Source organism: Rhamphochromis longiceps, linkage group LG23 (assembly GCF_057381845.1).
Source record: "Rhamphochromis longiceps isolate RC_006_pf linkage group LG23, R_longiceps_female_GT1.1, whole genome shotgun sequence".
NCBI classification, from domain to species: Eukaryota; Metazoa; Chordata; class Actinopteri; order Cichliformes; family Cichlidae; genus Rhamphochromis; species Rhamphochromis longiceps.
The window spans coordinates 28,184,539-28,204,289 of record NC_140578.1 but is presented as its reverse complement, the minus strand read 5'-3'; the positions used below and the strand labels follow the sequence as shown (position 1 = coordinate 28,204,289).

At 42.5% G+C, this 19,751-nt stretch overlaps 1 protein-coding gene across 1 annotated transcript in view; it reads left to right on the top strand.

Annotated features, from left to right (window-relative positions):
• The window catches only part of prox1a (prospero homeobox 1a), a 43,772-nt gene extending 25,632 nt beyond the window's left edge, over positions 1-18,140 (top strand). Inside the window, exon 7 of the mRNA XM_085399049.1 lies at positions 16,048-18,140. Coding sequence (XP_085255175.1) covers positions 16,048-16,233 — 186 coding nt within the window. The 3' untranslated portion in view covers positions 16,234-18,140. The remainder of the gene's footprint in view (positions 1-16,047) is intronic.
• Positions 18,141-19,751: the final 1,611 nt, after the last annotated feature.

Here is a 19,751-nt window from a genome sequence, read left to right as displayed (position 1 = left end):
GATTGAACTTGGTATTGACACAGTATAAATCAGTGTTGTTAGGGAGAAAATGATGCATTGAGTATTTTAATCTTATGGTTCATATGAAATGAAGCTGTTTGCTCTTTGCTATTAGCCGTTTGCTGTTAGCTTGTTGTTTCTGCCATGTTATTGTGTCCCCAAAAACACTTGTTTTCTTATTTTTGTATTTTCTTAGCATTTGCTGCGGGGTTTTTTTCTATTTCCGATGTATTTTATTCATCTTTTGTTTATTTTTTATCTGTTCCCATTATGTTTTTTGTGCTTTTCAGTGCATTTGCCCTCTCAGGGCCACCGTACCTATGTGATCTGCCTAATTTTTTGCATCGGAGTAGCTGCCCTCTGCTGGCCATGGGAAAGAATGCCGATTATGACAGGTTTTTGCAGTTGAAGGCAAGGGGTGTGATTTTTTTTGTATCCGAAGCTTCATTTTACATTTGTTGTCCAGCTGTTTTGGTCACATGCAGCTACACAGTGCGAAGAGCGAGATACTTAAAACATACGCCAGATGGGTCCAGCACCTTGGTCTGGTGATTCAGCTTGTTTGGTAATTAGATGATAGATTGTTCTTCAGACCTGGAGGCCACATCCAGCTTTTATATAAAGTCAATAACTTATTATTAGCCTAGTTGGTCTTAACAGATGTCTGATTAAGAAGACTTGTGGTGAACAGTAAATATAGTAAATCAGTATAAATACAGATTGTGTTAGAAGTTATGAAGGTTGATAGTTATACTATAAAGCTATAATGCTTGTAAGGACATTAGAAAAAGGTCGAGTGTTCTCCAAGCAATGAAGTGTTTGTAACTGTGCATATACATTTTCTTCCCCTACTTTGTCCCCTTTCGTGCCTGCCTCTTCCTCCTCCTCCTCTCCTCACCTCCCTCCTTCTTTTCCGCCCTGAGGGAACATTACTGGCTAGGGACCCTCTCGCTCTCTCTGTCTCCTTCTCTTTTCCCCTCTCTCTCTCCCCCTCTGTCAAACTCAGAGGCGTGAAACTGGAACCACGGCCGATTCAGCAAGTCTCCCGACATGTACACACACACACACACACACACACACACACAGAAGTCTTCTCCTTTCGCCAAATTTAGCATCATCAGAGTTCCACCTTGGTTTGTCCCCATCGCACCTCCCTCCCTCCTCTCCTTCCTCCACTTTTTGCTCTTTCCTTGCTCCCTCTCCTTCCTCCCCCTCTTCCTGCTGAATGTGTCCTCTATTGATATGGTCTCTTCGTCACCTCCTCTCCTTCGCATCCTCCTTTCATTTGCCTTTGTCCTCTCCTCTCCTCCTCTTTCTTATCGCCCTCCAATTCCTCCCCGTTGTCCCCTTAACTTTTCCCTCCACCTTTGCTCTAATTTTTGTTCTTCCCCTCCATAATCCTTCCATCCCATCTTATGTCTACTCTTACTATTGTGTCATCATCTTTATTATTGTTACTTTTTACATCTTTGTACTTCCAAGGTTATGTTTTCCTGGTTAAAATGGAGCCAAATCTTAACTAAAGCTCTATGTGGTGAATTTTTAAAATGGCCCATGCTTCGGTTGAGGAAACAAAAAAGCCTGTCATTAGTAAAGTTACAGGGCCAGCATTTTAAATAGTTATTGCAGTGGAAAGGTAAGTGATGTGTGTGTGTGTGTGTGTGTGTGTGTGTGTGTGTGTGTGTGTGTGTGTGTGTGTGTGTGTGTGTGTGTGTGTGTGTGTTGGCGTAAACAGGCCCCAGTAATTATAGCACCTTCATTAATTACCTTCTCCTCCAGCCACATTCTTTCAACTCTTCTGTCTTGTTTACCTCTCCCTCTCTCTCACTGTCTCTCCATCCTTACTCTCTCCTCACCCCCCCCCCCCCCCCCCCCCAATCTCTGAAACAATTTTGTGCTAATTGCAGCTCTGCCCACCAACTAATGAGGAAGGCGAAAAGAAGAAGGAAACTGGAGTAAGGGAGAGAGGAAACAGGGAATAGTCTCATCTTCAAAAACCAAACAAAAAAAAGACAGAGGGGTTTTCTTTGCCAGGACGCTCAGGGAAAGGTGTCAGCTCCTACCTTCTGCCAGGAGGGAGAGAAATGTTTCCTCTTTTTTTTAATATACCGAGAACAGATTGACGAGTTGTTGGTTAAGGCTGCCAGCAGCATTAGGCGCGCCGCTCCTGACTTGCCTGAGAGTGTGTGTTTTGAACTTATTAAGGATTTATGCTTTGGTGGGTTAGGCCTGCCAGAGCAAACGGGAGCACATTCCTAAACATGCAGACTGACTCCACCAGTACCTGCTCAGCTCGGCTCGTCTCGGCTCAGGCTTTAGGGTTTTCCATTAGGTGGTAGTGCCTGGTACCAGGAACATTTTTACCCCTCAGCCATAAAAGGCTGATGAGGTATTCTTCTCACCCTGCGGGGCGGGCAGCTGGGTGACTTGGACACCCAAGTTGGTGAATGCGATAAGTTCAGAACAAAGTGACATAGGAGTTTCAAGTTGATGCCACAGGTGTATCTACTAAAAATCTCAGACGAGCTTGAATCTGAGTGACCTTGACCTTAAGGTCAGAGGTCAAGTTTTTTGAAAATCTTTTGAACACGATAACTCAATAAGGAAGTCACATAGAACTTTGATACCATAGGCGTATCTACTTGGAGGCTGAGGCCAGAGTTCCAAGCGAGCTGAGTCGGTCTGAAAATGTGGCGTCAGCAGACTGCTCGCCACTGATTGGTGGCACTCGATGAGTCGTGAGAGCAACAAGAAAAATGACAGCATCGCCTTGATATCTGTGTTTGTGTCTCATACAAATGATGTCACGGGACTTTAATCGCATTGCTGTAACATCTCTGCACACATTAGGTGGTACACAGTTGAAATGGAAAATGTTGGAAATTGGGTCGAGTCCAGCCGAGTGGGAGCTAGTGGAAATTATACTTAACTGTGGAAAAATGGAGGCCTGGTGCGTGGATGGGGACGAGACTGTTAAGTTTCCATGTGTGAGAATTCAATGAGCGATAAGATGTACAATGAGATGTTTTTATGAAGCCTTCTAGAGGACGTTCTCATCTTTCCAGTTCAAGGATCCTTACTGTCTCTGTCAGCACAGCTGCACATCACACACACACACACACACACACACACACACACACACACACACACACACACACACACACACACACACACACACACACACAAATACACACAGATACTCATTTGTATTTGTCTGAAAGGAGCAGAGATGCCCTCCCTTGAAGGGTGGGTGTGGTTTCTGCTAAAATCTACCCTTTGACTTTGAACGACACATACACACACTCACTCACAAACACCTGGAGGCCACAGGCTGGTCACACACTCACATTTCAGGGCTATCCGATTTCATAAGCTGTGCACTTCATGAAAGGCTAAACTCCTCATGTCTTTCTCCGCCGTTTTAGATTCTTTGTTACCCTTTCGCTCTCGTTATTCATCTATTCAATCGTCTTTTCCGCTTCTTCTTCACGTGAGCCCGGTGAAAAGGGGGTCTGAGCTCAACTCCCAGGAATCGATTTTGGGAGGCGTGTTTCTCTTCACACTGGTAACAATAAAAAAAACAAAACCCTGAGTGCAGATTTTTTCCCCCATTTCTTAAATATGCGTTCTCTGTATCAGCGTCAACCTTAAGTTTGTCATTGTTCCCTTAATTTTAATCAGTCTGTCTGCCGTCCTCACCTCTTCTAGTCATAACCTACCCAGAAGGGACAAACACACACACACACACACACACACACACACACACACACACACACACACACACACACACACACACACACACACACACACACACACACACACACACACAGTAATTCATCAGCCCTTTTGAGAGGAGGTGAATTTCAAAGACTACACCTGTCCTGCTTTCTTTCGCTCTCCACCCTCTTTTTTTTTTCTTCTCAGCTCTGATCTCTGCCTCATTCTGCATTCAGAGCTTTGGACTTGGTATTTAAAGTACGCTCGCTGTGCTTCATGTGATGTTGGGTTTTGAGCACTTCTAGAGACACCAGCTTTTAATTTGACACCACCCCCAGGTATTTAATGTTTCCCGCCCTTGTAAAAATATTAAAAGAACAAATTAAAATACAAATGTTTAAAAGGGCGTAAGGGAACCAGCTCAGATTAACAGTACAAGTGTTAGTCCTCTATGAAGCTGTTATACCATACTTATTTGCTTTGCTGTGTATATGCCTGCGTAGGTCAGGGTGGAGGGGGATGGGCACTACAGAGGTCGGGACAGCGACACCTGACACCAGCATCCTGTAACACATTGTGAACTGCAGGCTATTGAAACACTTAGGAAAAGATCTGAGTCATGCTAAAAGGTGAAGTCAAAACACTGAAGTGTGTGTCTAATTATGAGCAGACACAGTTTAACGAGAGTTTCCTCGTGACTTCACTTCTCTACAAAAGCCTTGAGGTTTTGAAAGGTGCATTGTTTTAATTACTCATTATAAGTTGTATATGTGGGACTGGGTTTCTGTGCGACACACGCAGATCCATAAATCACATGAACACACACTCTCGAGGCTGCTGTCATTCCAAGAATGAGCTCCGAGTCTTCCCTGCCATCTCTTGCTTTCTATTGCTGGTTGACAGAGAGCGGTATGCTGCAGACAATGCCACCTGCCAGTTTCTGTCACTATAATTATAGCTATCTGCCTGCAGTGTGTGTGTGTGTGTCTTAGTATTCCAGTTGAGAAGAAGAAGGCATCATCTTTGTCACTGAGCCTGATTGGAGTCACGAGGGGCGGTTTATGTGTGTGTTTGTGCATGTGTGTGACTGTGTATGGTCTTCCTGTAACTCTGTGTGTGTGTTGAGCATGCAGTGATTCCCTTCTCCTACCCCAGCTGTCTCCTTAGCTTTAACAATAGGCCTGGTAACAAAGACGTGGCCTTCAGCCTCTATCATGTGATGCTAGTGGTCTGCAGCCTCTCAGTCAGATGACCAAGGCTATTGTTCTTTATGGGTGACACACATAAACGTACGCACACAAGGAAGACTACACACACACACACACACACACACACACACATCTGAGGAGGAACAGCACGTGTGTGAACAGGCACGCGCGAAACCGGAGCAGGCGGAGAAACGAAGACGCTTGTAATGATAGCACACAAAACGCAGACACTGATGAGATAGTGACAACAGACACACACACACACAGGCCCAATCTCAGGACGCAGACCCTTCCTCTCAGTCACATGCCGTTTGAACAAAGAGAAACGTTATTGTCACTGTCCTGCTGACAGTGAGATCAGTGACTGATTGACAAAAGAGCAGCTGAGAAAGGAAACATATTGCCGATGTCCTGGAGGAGCCTCCAGTCTCCACTCTGACTTCTAATGTCACACTTACTGACTAAAAGCTCACACTCAGGCACTCACAACTCACATTGTTGAGAAACAGATGAGACGCATCGATATGCCGTCAAATTGATATTTATTCACCTGTGTGTGAGGAAGCTGTGAATCAGCATCATGTTTCCTGATTTACGTGGGAATGGCCGCTACGTGCCCACTGCGAATTTCAGTGACTGTGTCAAAGAGCGACTTAGGTAGCTCTATGTTATTTATGTGAAGTGGCTGGGAGGCTGAATGGTGTGTGGCTTTTTTTCAAAAGCTCCAAAATGTTCGGGGTCCCCAAACTCACAGCTTCTAAGGTGTGTCACGCTAAAATTATGCAACCAGAGGGCAAGATACAGACGCAGGTGAGCTTTAGGAGGCTTCTTTCTTAATGATGAACGGATGAGTTTAAATGTAGGAAAACAAAGGAATGCAGACACAGATGGGATAAAAAGTCAACATCTTAGGGCACATATAGCTCACTAGGTAGTGCAGGTGACCCATATGTCAGTAGGCTCAGATTCAAGCCTGGCTGGGACCCTTTACTATGGTTGTGGTTCCCTTTGTTTCACTCTCTGCACAGTTCGGTCAAAAAGTTTATCTTCCAGCCAATATCTCTGACTCAGCGTTTAACCAAACGTTAGTCTTACAACTATGCTGAACGCTGTAACACTAAGCACCACAAGCTAAATCTAGACCGCTGTGAGATCCACCACAGGAAAATATGAAATAAAAAAGATTTTTTTAAGACTGAGCCAGAGTTAACAGGTAAGATTCAGGAATACCCACCAGCAAATGTGTCCGTCTGCATTCACGTTTCCTTCCAGATGTTGATTAGTTGACGAGTGGGTCCTGATAGAGAAGGGGGCACCAGTGGAGCTCATCAGGAACAGGAGATTTATTCTCTATTGCAATGGATTGACACTCAGACTTACCAAGTGCCCATTTTTCCAATTTAAAAATGCCGTTAGATCTTTTTCTATATGTAGAAGAAAAGGAGATTCTACTCATGCATAACATGGTCAGAGCTCTGGACAGTCACATTGTCTAACATTAAGTAACATAACTTTGTGATGTGTTGGGCTCCCAGGCGTCTTACCACTTCCTCTTTAAAGCTTACCTGCTTTGGTTTGGACTTTTTTCTTTCTCCCCTCAGCATACAACTGCTGAAATGCTGAAACAATGGCTAGCGGTGATGCATACATCTACCAAACTTTTACTTTTAAACTAGATTCAAACGCTTTAAAAAAAACAACAACAACAACAACAAAAACAGGGCAGCTCTGTGTCATTTGGATGTCTCTTAGACCTCTAATCAACAGAAAATTGCACTGAGCTAAAATACAGAATGTTCCTGTCGAAGGAGAAAGGGTGACAGGAAAAAGATGTAGAGGGAGAATGGACTCTCTTTGCTGGCTGTGTGTTTGTGTGTGTGTGCCTGCACGTGTGTGTGTGTGTGTTTGTATTTTCCTGCCAGGGTGTGTGTGACAAGAGCCAGGTCTGATAGCAGTGAAAGCGAGAGAGTGAGAGAGAAGGAAAAAGGAAGCAGATGCCTGTGTGTTGGCACAAAAAAAGATACGTCCACTCAGTGCCTCACACACACACACACTCATATAACAGCATTTGCTCAGTCCACAGAAGGAGCAGCACATGAAAGAGTTCCAGTATTGTCTCCATGATAGAGAAATACTCCACTGACCGACAGCACAGTGGACCTCAAGGCCACAGAGCGAATTAATGGCAAAGAAGAAAAAGACCGTGAGTGTGTGTTTGTGTGTTTGATGTGAAATTAAAGAGACTAAGGAGGAGGTTTGAAAAAGACAAGCAAGGTCAAAAATGATCAATGATCAAGCAAAGCACGCAAGTGAAAGCATTCAAGCGAATCTTGAATCAAATACAGACATCTCCTTCACTGACGGAGCGAAGCAGACAGACTTACAGAAAACAGAAGGAACAACACACACACACACACAGTCTCTGTTTGCACACCTTCATAGTCAAACATATGGTGTTTGTATAGTGATTTCTTAAGAGCACAATCTGTCTGTTTCCTCTTTCTGTGCAAGACGGCGAGTGAGGATGGAAAGGAAAAAACAACATAGATAGATGAGCAGAAGACATATGGAAAGCAGAGGCAGCTGAGGACATGAAGACACAGACACACACACACACAGAGCATATGCATCACTCTGGGTCTCATGGTGACAACATGAAGAGAAAAGGCATTAATCCTTCTGGGAGGATACGGGGAGTCAGAGGAAGAGGAGTGGCTTAAATTCAGAGGAAGAGGGAGGGAAAAGGAGAGAAAAGAAGGTGAGCAGGTGATGAGCGATGCAGAGGAAAGCATAAAAGGATGGAGGGAGGCGGTGCCATCACTGCTGCTGAGTGACTCTGATGTCCCAGTACTGTCACAACATCAGTGATATCAAATCAGTGACCTAAATTCATAATTTTCTGAACAACTGCCTATTTGTTACCTCAGTTAGATGTTATCTTGCTTAGTTTTTATGCTAAAGACTAAGTACTGCCTGTTTTTAAAAGCACACCCTCGAAACAAGGATCACATCCTTTTGTGTCAGCGGAGGTCGGTGGATTTTGCCAAATATGGATAAACATCGGCATCACATTGTAGATGACGAGGATGGCAGACCATAAAAGAAAAAAGAAAAAAAAAACAGGAAGCAGAGGGCTAGAGCTGGTAAAATACGCCAAAGACTTCTTTCTTTGGAACGACAATGGCGTGACGCTCTCGTTGTTCTGATGCTGTCACTGTGGCCACCCGTCACCAAGCAAATGCAGGAACAGTTGTTACCAAAGGTCTTCCTGTTCAACAGCATCCCCGAAACTTCTTTTAGGAGCCCTAAAGTAGGTGTACTAGGTGCAAATGTAGCATCTTAACACAAAAATGGCCTGTAGAGGCCTGGATGTCGGAGTTTTGATTCATAATTTGTGTTAAATTGATTTTCTCCACTTGTTGAAAGCACAAGGTCACATCAGGCCTCACCTTATCTTAAAGACCTCATAGTACCATATCGCCCCATTAGAGCATTTCACTCTCAAACTGTGGGTTAGGGTTACTTGTGGTTCCTAGAGTATTTAAAGTAAAATGGGAGGCATAGCCTTCAGCTTTCAGGCCACTCCGCTGTGGATCCAGCTCCCAGTTTAGATTCAGGAGACAGACACCCTCTCTACTTTTAAGCTTAGGCTTAAGACTTAATAAAGCATATAGTTGGGGCTGGACCAGGTGACCCTGAAGCTTTCATGTTTTGAATGTGTTAAAATGGGACAAAATAAACATAAAAAAGTAACCCACTTATGAAGGGCTCTCCTTTATTCTAAAAATATTTGAATGCAACCTTGCCCTTTTGTGCTCGTGGCCCACTGTTAAAAAAGACTAAATTAGTAAACAGGCGTAACTGTTGCTAAGTGGTTACCGGTCGTGTTCATGTTTTCAGGCCGGGGTGCTGACATTTTCTTTCGCTGGTGATCTTTCCTTTGTGTTTTCAGCCACAGCAGACTCCACTATGTTTGCCAACAGCACAGTTATCCCAATCTGAACTAGAGATGGCACAATACCACTTTTTTATGTCCGATACCGATACCATAAATTTAGATATCTGCCGATACCGATATGAATCCGATATAGTGTTTTTTAATCAATAAAACTGTTTTTTTTTAATATCTTGCTGCATATTGTATAAGTTCATACTCAAGTTTAAAAAAACAACAACACTAAAGCTATTCTGTTATACCTGTATGTAAAAAATACACTGCACCCAAAATATTTCATAGTTCAGCAAAACTGATCAATCTAATGAACTTAAACCTGCTCCATCCTTCCTATTCTGGTATTTTAAAGAGTAAGCAACCTAACTAATAGGGTTACAAACTTCCAGCAAAAAAAAAAAAATAGGGAACCACCCCCCACCCTCCACCTCATGATGCTTAATCGACGTAATCAATTTAAATTTTTTCAACTGCAACTTGATGCAGTGTGAAAAAAAAATGCACAGAAATAAATTATTTTTCAAGAATAATTAAATAGATTCAACATCTTTCTTCTACAGAATTGCAGACTGCACAGATCATACCTTCCCAAAGGAAAAAGTACTATAGCTTACCAGGGTATATTAGACTTAACAGTTACTATATATAGTAATGGACTTCTATATATTTTACATAAGATTAAAACTTTGGGTGTAAGATTCAGACAATTATTTATTAAAAGCTAGACATTTTAAACGAGAATAAGAAAGAAAAGTATGTCTTTGTGCCCCCTTTTCCCTGTTAATGCCCTATCGGCCCCCCTGGCTAAACTTTGCTAGATCCGCCCCTGCACAGTTACCAGCCGTCAGCTACGTAGAAAAAGATCCTCGAGTAGAAAGTAATATTAAATAAATTCTAACAACAGATTATCAAGTTTAAGCTGGTTTGGTAGCGAGGCTACAAATACACACAGCCGCTCTATCACGTGAGCACACTGCTCCGACATGCTACGGTTATGAGCCGAGTTACGCCATGTTGCAAGTTTTGTGAGGTGCTTTTTTGATATTTAATGGATCGATTACATTTTTTTATTTCTCTCCGATATCTGATCCAGTAATTTACATCAGTATCGGACCGATACCGATACGTAATATCGGATCGGTCCATAGTGTGAACTGAGTTGCTTTTACCGCTACTAGAAACACAAAACGCATCAGATTTAGGAGAAAAAAAATTCAACTTTTTTTGGGAAATCCCTACTTTTAAACTAGTATAGAAATGTACAAATGAAAGAAGAGAATAGATGGACTGCGATTAAATGTGTCAACAAAAGAAAAACAGCAGTTCAGATATTCACTAGTCTCTATAAGCGAGGGTGATGAATTTGCCTGACGATAAACACTCTGATTTCTCATAAGAATAAACTTCCAGGAAGAGATCAGGAAAGGATGAGCCTGTGAGGCGGATGATGAAGGGATAGAGCGAGTGGATGAGAGAAAAAGGAAGGAGACAAAAAAAGAGAAAAAGCAGGAGCGAGGGCGTCCCAGTAGGCCTCTTTGTTGGGCAGCGATTTAGAGATTTACAGGCTCTTGTCCTTCTGTGTGTGTGTGTGTGTGTGTGTGTGTGTGTGTGTGTGTGTGTGTGTGTGTGTGTGTGTGTGTGTGTGTGTGTGTGTGCACATCTGTGTCTGTGTGTGTGAAGAGAGAGTAATTGAGCCTCCCTTCATCCAATATTTACCCACCAAACCGGAGCAATCATGCGAATTATGTTTACTGGGAACGAAGTGTCTTTCTTCCTCTTTAGCTTTCTTTCTCCTTCCCACTTTCCCCCAATCCTCCGCCGTCTCTCTCGCTCTCCTGGCAACTAGATACCAAATCAAGATCCTAGCCAGGAGTAAATCACAAACACACACGCACACACACAGGGAAAACATGCCCATCTGTATTGATGATGGCCTAATTTAGATCTCTTTATTGGACTGATTTACGATGGCCAGACAAATCTGGGCATCTGGACCGAAGTATGTGTCTGTGTGTGTGTGTGTTTGTATATGTGTGTGTGCGTGCGTGCATGCGTGCGCGCAGGGCTGTCCAGTTAAGCCGACACCAAACCGGACACACAATATCCTCCCTTCTTTGTTCCCTTCTTTTCTTCCTGCGTTTCTCCCCCTGCCTCTCTTTGAGTCAGCGGTGTCCTTTTTGTCGTCTTGCTTCAGCACTTTGAGTTCTCTCGCCGCTGCCGCGATGACACGCGTCACCCCGAAAAACACACGGTGATCATCACGCTGAAGAGGCGCCCGCAGCAGGGCACTTATAGGTCAAGGTCAGCGAATGTCTCGCAGTGCAAGTGTGCAACTCGACAGTTTTTGCGATTTCAGATCATCAGTCACAAACAGCAGACGTGGGAAAATATTTCATTAGGTGCTAAAGGTGCATCGGAGACTACGACAGGCTCTACACCACTAACATACATGCAGAGAATATAAATGTCAGTGCGGAAATGCAATTTATGCAAGGAGATGTTGAAACGGAGGGGATCTGTGTTGGTTTAATGATAAGAGCCGATTTTAACAACTAAAGGATGAAGGGATGTGCTCTGGGAGGGAGAGGACGCCTCAAAGGCACATTCATCTTAAAGATCAAGCTCAGGTTTCAACTTTTATTTGTCCCACGGGCAGTTTCACAGCAACCATTAACCAGCATCTTGACTTAGTGGTTTTCTCTGATTTCCTGCAGAGCTAAAAAGCAAGTATGTAGTTGTAGCACCTCCCGAGGTTTGATGGTATAATCTAGTTTTTGCTATGAAAGGGAATTATATTGTATTCTTTATAAATGATGTCATGGTTATAGCTTCTGTCTGTATTAATGTGGCTAAAAAGACTAAGAAATCCAAGATGATGTGATGGTTTTAGACCTGTGAGGCTAAGCCTGTACAGGAGCTGTAAAAGCAAATTTAAAGTATAACAAAAATAGTTTTAAACAGTCCAGAAAGTTTGATCTACTGCCCTTTTTTAAGAAATGCAGACACAAAGTTCTGCTAAGAGTTTGTTAATAATATTTTTAATGAACTGCTTTTACCCAGTTACAGTTTCCACTAAAAATAACAGAAAATAATAAATATATTATTCCCAAAATGCTGGCTTTAACAATTTAGATTAAAGTTTCCATGTATTTCTGTTATACTTATATACATAGTAATGTAAGTAATGTGAAATGTGAGATTTAACAGAATCTAGTCAAATGAAATTTACTTGATTGGTATCCATTCTGTTTATACAAGCACATTAATAACATATTTGACTCATTATTAAATAAAAAAAAACAACTTTGATTTTATATCTTTCAGTTGCATTTTGTTCAAATTGTACATGTTTATTGAAGATGGAGAAACTTTTCTTTTCTTTTTAGTGCAGATTAGATTAGAGTCAGCTAATAAAAGTATTGCTACAAAGCCAATAAAATGCAGTTAAAGTCAAACCAGAACTGGGAAAAAAACTGTTTCAAGAAAAGCTGAAAGTGTTTTCTTGTGTTGACTAATTAATGTGGAAAACCCAGTCACTAAGTGGTTATTAAAATGTTTTCAGAATTTGCAGATTGATTATGATTCAGCTCATAAACCATGACCCACTGCTCTCACCTACCGGTATCGGCAATACTGGCTTTGTATTTGCTTGATATTGGATCGATATCAAAATCTGTGCTATCGCACAGCGCTGACTTTCATTCAAGCTGGAAAATGTCAAGGATTTCCAAAGTTTATCCAAGCGTAGTTTTTAAACAGTTGTTGATGAGCCTGATGGAACCATGTCAGGAAAGCAAGAGTGAGAGTTTGTTCCATCTCTGCATGCGATGCATCATGAATTTGGGAGGAGGTGGGATGTTTTGGGCTGTTTTGCAGGTGACACTGCTGGGGACTGATTAAGAATTCAATAGGCTCTCATCCAAACTGGTCACAACAGCACTGTGCAAAAACACATCGTCTCATTAGGTTTGCACTAAGCGGAGCCATCATTTCTTTTTCCAACAGGACACACCTCCAGCTGTCCAGTGTACTGTGTGTTTTTATGGGTCTCAAGACGTTTTCACCCTCCCTAAGCTACAGGGCTTTCTAACTTATGAATTAAGCACTGAATTGAAGGACAGTTTAACCACAGAGAGTGACTGTGCACTGCATCTGGCCTCCACTGCAGAGTGAGGGGAAAAGCATCCAACGCAAGTGCACCACACATGTGGACGTTCCTTTAAGAGTGTAAGGAAAGCATTCCAGGTGATGACCTCATGAAGCTCTGAGTGGATGCCAAGAGTTATCAACATGGAGGCAGCTACTATGAAGAATAAGATGTAAAGCATATTTTGCCTAAAAACTTTGCTTCCTACAAAATTCTGTGCATTATGCCACTTTTTATTTCTTCCACAGTGAGGTGGTAGGAGACCAGAATCAAAAAAGAAAAAGCAGATCTGATTTTAGAAGTAGACTCCTTCACTGTGTTGTAAGGACTGGTAGATGCTTCTTAAACAGGTAATGCTGATATTTGGCTTGTGCCAACTGTGCCAAAGTCTTTTGTTCAACCAATAGCATCACTACAACTTGGGCCCCAATCACACAGGCCTAACAGACCAGGCAACCTCTGGTCGCTAGGGAAAAATGTGTATTCCCTGACTGACTCCTGGAGATTAATGGCAGCAGGGAAGTAAAACTGGTCTGAAAGATAAATATCGTAACATACCCGCAGACCTCTATGCGATGAAAGCTAGCAAGTTGCGAAGGTCTCCAAGCTAAATAGTCAAGTTAGACACAAATCAGAAACAGAGACTGTCTGCCTTCAAAGTGAAAATGTAAAGGTGAATCTTCCTCATTTATGGTTCGTGTTGAATGTCACACTCAGTAATTGGTTAGTGTCTGCAGACAAGTTAGCTTCTTCTATGCAAACTACGGGAGACCAAATTTTTCAGTGCAGACTCTCTGTGTAGGTAACAACTTGCAACCACTTGCAAACCAGTTGGGGAATGGTTGGTTGACAGGTGGTCTCTGACCTCTGTTACTGTGGCCTAAGTTGTAGTAATTCAAAAGGTTGAAAAAAAATGGCCATCGTCCAGAAGAGCATAGTTGGAATAATTTGTGAAGCCAAATATCAGCATTATTCCATAGCAAACGGTCTCTAGGCCTGTGTGACTGAGGCCGTACTTCCCACACAGACTCTCTCTCTCTGCTCTTTATATTACTTGATATGGTCTTAAGTGACCTGTGATTGGCTAAAGTCTCACCTATATGCTACATTTTCTAAAGCCTGAAAAAGACCTCAGTAGAGTTTTGACTACCCAAGCTTTAATCTACTGAAGACTCTTTACTGAGTAGGTGTGTCCAAACTTTTGATACCATCCTGGAAAGTTTTAACTTTTATATGTGTGTGAGAGTAAGCTTGTATGTCGTGTGTGTGTGTGTGTGTGTGTGTGTGTGTGTGTGTGTGTGTGTGTGTGTGTGTGTACAGTAGCGTCTACACTAAGACAATGACAGAGGGCCTCATTGAAATAACTGTGGTCTCAGGGGGCCAGCTAAAAAAGAGAGAGGGTAGGTTAGGGTAGACAGAGTATATGAGAGTCCAGGGAATCATTTAGACTGCGAGTGTGTGTGACTGTGTATGCGTGTGTGTGCGTGGAGTGATTCATCCGTTCTGGTGGCAGCTAACCTTGGCATGTCCTGCCACGCGTGACGGGGGTTACACCCAGACAGCTTTGTGCCGTCCTCCACGTGTGTGTGAGCTTGTTGGGGTGTATAGGTGGGTGTACCTTGCCTTGAAGAGTCAGCTGTGTGTGTTTGGGTGTGTGTGTGTTTGCATCTGCATGCAAGAAAAAGAGCCAAAAAAGAAGAATAAAAGGAGGAGGGAGGAGGGGGAGTATCCCAGTCAGGTTGTTTAGTGTCTTTGTATGATCTTGCCCCCGGGAGAAAGGGCAGGAAAAAAAGACTGAAAAATGTGTGTGTGTGTGTGTGTGTGTGTGTGTGTGTGTGTGTGTGTGTGTGTACCTCTCTGTGTGCCATTGTTCTCTTGTCAGAGTTACAATGACACACACACAGCATTAAAATCTACACACACACAAACACACACAGTCTAACGGATCACACACCACTGCTCACCTGTCATCGTCAAAGACTGCGTTTGTGATCTGCCATTATGTGAGAGTGTGTGCGTGTCCACAAGGAGCATGCATGCATGCACGCACGCACACACACACACACACACACACACACACACACACACACACACACACATACATCTGGGAGTTGTTAAGAATGGGGAAGTACAGGGAAGGGAAGTTCTGAAGAACAGTTTACTGACAGGAATAGTAATATTTGGTCACCTGAAACAGCCGCACACTTAATTCTTCATCATTTTGCGTCATCAGCATTCTGGAAGCCGGCCTGCTCACTATTTAAAGATTTATACATGTGTGTTGTTTTTCTCTATTTCAGTTCTCCCTTTTTTGACAGCGTATTGTTTAGTATTAGTCACGGCACATGTGTATCATGTCATATGGCATAAACCAACCTGTTCAAACAGTTACGCAAGAATGTGTCTTTTTTTATTTTGAGTTCTCCTTCATTTATTTTATGGACTTTTATGGCCACGGAAATAAAATGATCTCATTTATAAAGCAAAAATAAAATTAGTTGATTAACTATAAAGTATGCGCATGACTTAAACTGAATAAAAACATTAAATAAATAATTTGCAATAATCGCCAACATGTACGTGTTTACTCTGAATCTCTGAGCACATTTCAAGTTCAAGTTCACGATCCTCCTTTTGTGCTGCTGTATTTTTTACATAAAGACACGTCTCAAGTTGTCCTGTGATGTAACAGGATTTAATATGAATTTAAGATCAGCTACAATATTAACGCCCCTGATTCTCCTGTAGCTGTTCCTGCAGCAGAGCGCCAACATCTGGTGAGGACTGTTACAGCGGCAGATTAATATCCATAGTTTTGGCACTGGATACTACAGTCACATCTGGCTGCAATGTTCTAATGTCCACATCATTTTTCAGTTACTTTCCCTCTTGCACTCCAGGTTTTCTGAGGTGGAAATATGCTGTGCTTGTGCAGAAAGAAATGCAGAAACACAAGTGGGAAGTTTTTCCTTCAAAGATCAAATTGGTGATATCACCCATGATTTATTTTTTTCTCCTTTCAGGTTCCTGATCGATTCCTGGAGGTGGCCCAGGTGACCCTTCGTGAGTTCTTCAACGCCATCGTGGCTGGAAAGGATGCGGACCCATCCTGGAAGAAGGCCATCTACAAAGTGATCTGCAAACTGGACAGCGAGGTTCCTGAGGTCTTCAAATCCCCCAACTGTCTACAAGAGCTCCTCCATGACTGACTAGGCCAAGGGAAGAAGCAAAGCAAGCTAGACAGACCTCCGAGGACAGTGAGAAGACTGTAGGAAAATGCCGCCAAATGCTCGGAGTTAGACTAGTCGGAGGTCTGTGATGAAATGCGATTGAAGGTTTGTGACGTTCATAAAGATATGAACAGGCAGTTCTGTTCGGAGGCTGCCAGAGAGCTTCGCTTATGGTTATCATTTGGTCAGCCCATCTTTTAAAAACAAGATGTTCTATGAAGAAAAAAAGCTTTTCCTCTTACATGAGGTGCCGGGCTGCGACCCAGAGTGCGGTTATGCTCAAATTAACATATTTTGTTGGGGAAATGAAAAAGCAAAATGGTGAGAAACAGAATCCCATCGAACTGGCAGAGAAGCTCCTCGTCCTTGAAAACCCTCGTCTTCTCTTTTTCCTCCGCCTTGTTTAAACTTTTCCATCCTTCTCCGGAGGAACAAAGGTGCGATGAAGATGACGATTTGACCTGTGACTTCGAGTCAGGGGGCAGACTAAAAATTAAAGAAGATAATATATGAAAAAAAGATCTTTTTATTGTGGATGTTTTTAAGTTACATGGACATTTTTGAGACAAAAAAGTGGTTTGTGTATTTTTTTTCTTTCCTTTGTATAAGCTTACATCCTCTCTTCTACGACATGCACACAGATACACCCCTCATAGGAAAGCACAGTAGCATTCCCAAATCCTCACCTGAATCCAGACAAACTGGGCAAAAAACCCACTTAGTTGTTGTTTATCTGATTTATTTCCCCTCCTGTTTTTACTTAAGCCTCCTCTTATTGTACTGAGACTTACTGAGTGTCTATATTGACTGTGTGGCTCTCTCCCTGCCCCATCGCTCTCTGGCTGCCCCCTTCTCTTCACATATCCAGAGCATCAGAGATTCATCAGTACTGGGTTTTTTAGCAGATGCTAGAATTGACAGGTGCAAACATTTCAGATGAAAATCCACAGTAACTAAAAAAAAAGTAAAAATCTGTTCTCATGCATTAATTCAGCAGCTGCATTTAGGTCCTAATGTCAGCAGACTGAAATTTTGCTGCTTTTTAAAAATGTTTTATTTGTTTGTTTGGACCAACCCTGTATCTCCATATGCTGTTTGCGCAGGCGTTCCTTAAATTGTCTTTATTTGATCTGTACATGATCTGTACTGAACAGGCAAATAATCATTTTAGTTCCCTCTGGGGGACAAATGATATAATGCACGTTTCCTAATCTGCTGTTACATACGCACCAATGTCAAAACGATAAGATGAGTCACTGTTTTCTTTACAATACTTAAAAAATGTGGCACTGATTCATGAAACAAATTCTTGTGATATGTTTGAGGCTTGGTTTTTTCCATGATGCCCCCCTTAAGGCCTTCACTTTAAACCACTGTGCCACATTTCTTTTTAATTAAAAGTGTTGAAGATGTTCATAGATGCAAACAAAACAACGGTATGTCTCAGATGGTGCTTTGGCCACAGACTAATCTTTGGAAAAAATTGAAATCTGTGTTACACAATCATGATTTTTTTTTTAAGTAATCATTAAATGTCCTGATAAGCACCAAACCAGTTCCCCAGGTACTTCCTCTCTGCTCTGGACAGCTGAGAGGGGGCAGCTGCACCGGCCGGGTCATGTGTGAAGTGTTTAAGGTTTTAACAGCTGAAGAAGAAAAAAAAAAAACAAAGCAAAAAAGAAGAAAAAAAAGACAACAAATGCTGATATTTGTAGCTTGTATAGATGTAATAAATACTCTGATCACTCTGATATTGTTATTATTTATAACTGAAATAATTATTCCTTTTAATGTTATTCTGATGATGATGATTATTAATGCTTGCTACAGATTTGACCAGTGGTTTAATCATGTTTATCCATCAAACTGCAACATGAAATAAATTATTCTTTGAACAAAAATCAGTCGGAGGTCGTTTGTAAGCTCGTCGCCACTTTCTTCCTGCTCTGTTTGCGCTCGGCTGAGGTGTGGAGGGCGTTGACCGCTTGAACGCACCAGCTCGCCGTCAACCCAAGCAGTAACTAGGCAACGCGATGGCCACTTTAACTCGGTCCATGCCCTCGTCCCCTCCCTCCCTCTCTCTCTCTCTGGATCCTGTATAAGGGGGGGGGGGACATGTGATCCCTTGTTGTTGTTGCTGATGAATTGAAAAGAGGAGCGCTGTGTGATTATTGTCAGCACAAAAGCCTCAAAAAGCTGCTGACGCCTAGATTAGGCAGTACAAAGACGCAGGGACACACACGCACAACACACAAAAAGACATAGGTACAGGCTCTCAGTTGCGCACACAAAAACACGGGGACGAGGCCCGGCTGCCCTCGTTGCCCTACGCTGCTTCTCACTCCCCTGTTCTCTCCTCCGTTCATCCTCTCACACCCCTCCATCACTCCATCGCTGATATTACTCTCCTCCTCCCCTCTTTTATACCTCTACTGTCTCCTCTTCGCTTCCTATCGCACAGATTTTATTTCATCTACCCTCCTCTAACGCCACTTACCTCCCTAACACACACAAACACACACCATGCCCTCTGTGTGTTGGCGCCAAACACTAACTGGCATCACACAATGCCAACCACCATCACCAGCATGGGATTAAGTGCCAGCACTCAATGTGCTTCTTTTTTCCCCCCCTTTCTTTCTTTCTCTCACCGACGCACACACGCAACAAATAAATACTGCCAGACTTCCTGCATAATAAAACAGTTTATAATTCTGTAAAGCTATGTCTCCTGTAATAATCCAGTCTCAATTAACATTTTTTGCCTCTATGTAGAAGTCAGAGGGGATTAAATTAAACAAAACAAAAATTCACAGGAACATTTGCCAAGCACGAAAATCTGAAACCACAAAGATGGAGGTGGCTGTCGCTGGCTTTAATGTGACTGCTTTGCATTCAGCAAAACCAAAAGTACCTTCAAGAAGAGGCTGAATAGCCACGAAACAAGGCCATCAAACGCCACTGTGACGGGGACGCTGTGTCCTTCGCCAAAAAATGGCCGCTTGCTCGACAACAGAGACTTCAGCCGCAGGGAACGTCATTTCTACAATCGTGTCTTTGTTTTTTTAGCACAGCGTTTGATTGACAATTTGGTTGTGAAACATCTGATCAGACAGCCACATTAAACACAAACTAGAACTACCAGATCATTTTTTTAATCCTTTCAAGGATATTCAAGGTTTTGTGGGAGTTGGACCAACCAGTCTACACATTCTTTAGTGGACTTGGGCAGGGCATTTGACCAGGTTCCTCAGGAAGTGTCAGAGGGTTTCTACTTTGGTGGTTGCAGGATCACCTCATTGCTGTTTGCAGATGATGTGGTTCTCTTTGTCACGGCGAGTGAGATGAGCCGTATAAAAATAATAAATGAGGATCCAATTGCAGGCAGTAGTGGAGGAGTGAAGGTGGTTTATTGGACACGAAATAAATATAGACAAACAGCAAATGGAGCACGAACTAAACTAGACTGGAGACAACTAAACTACTGAATACAAACC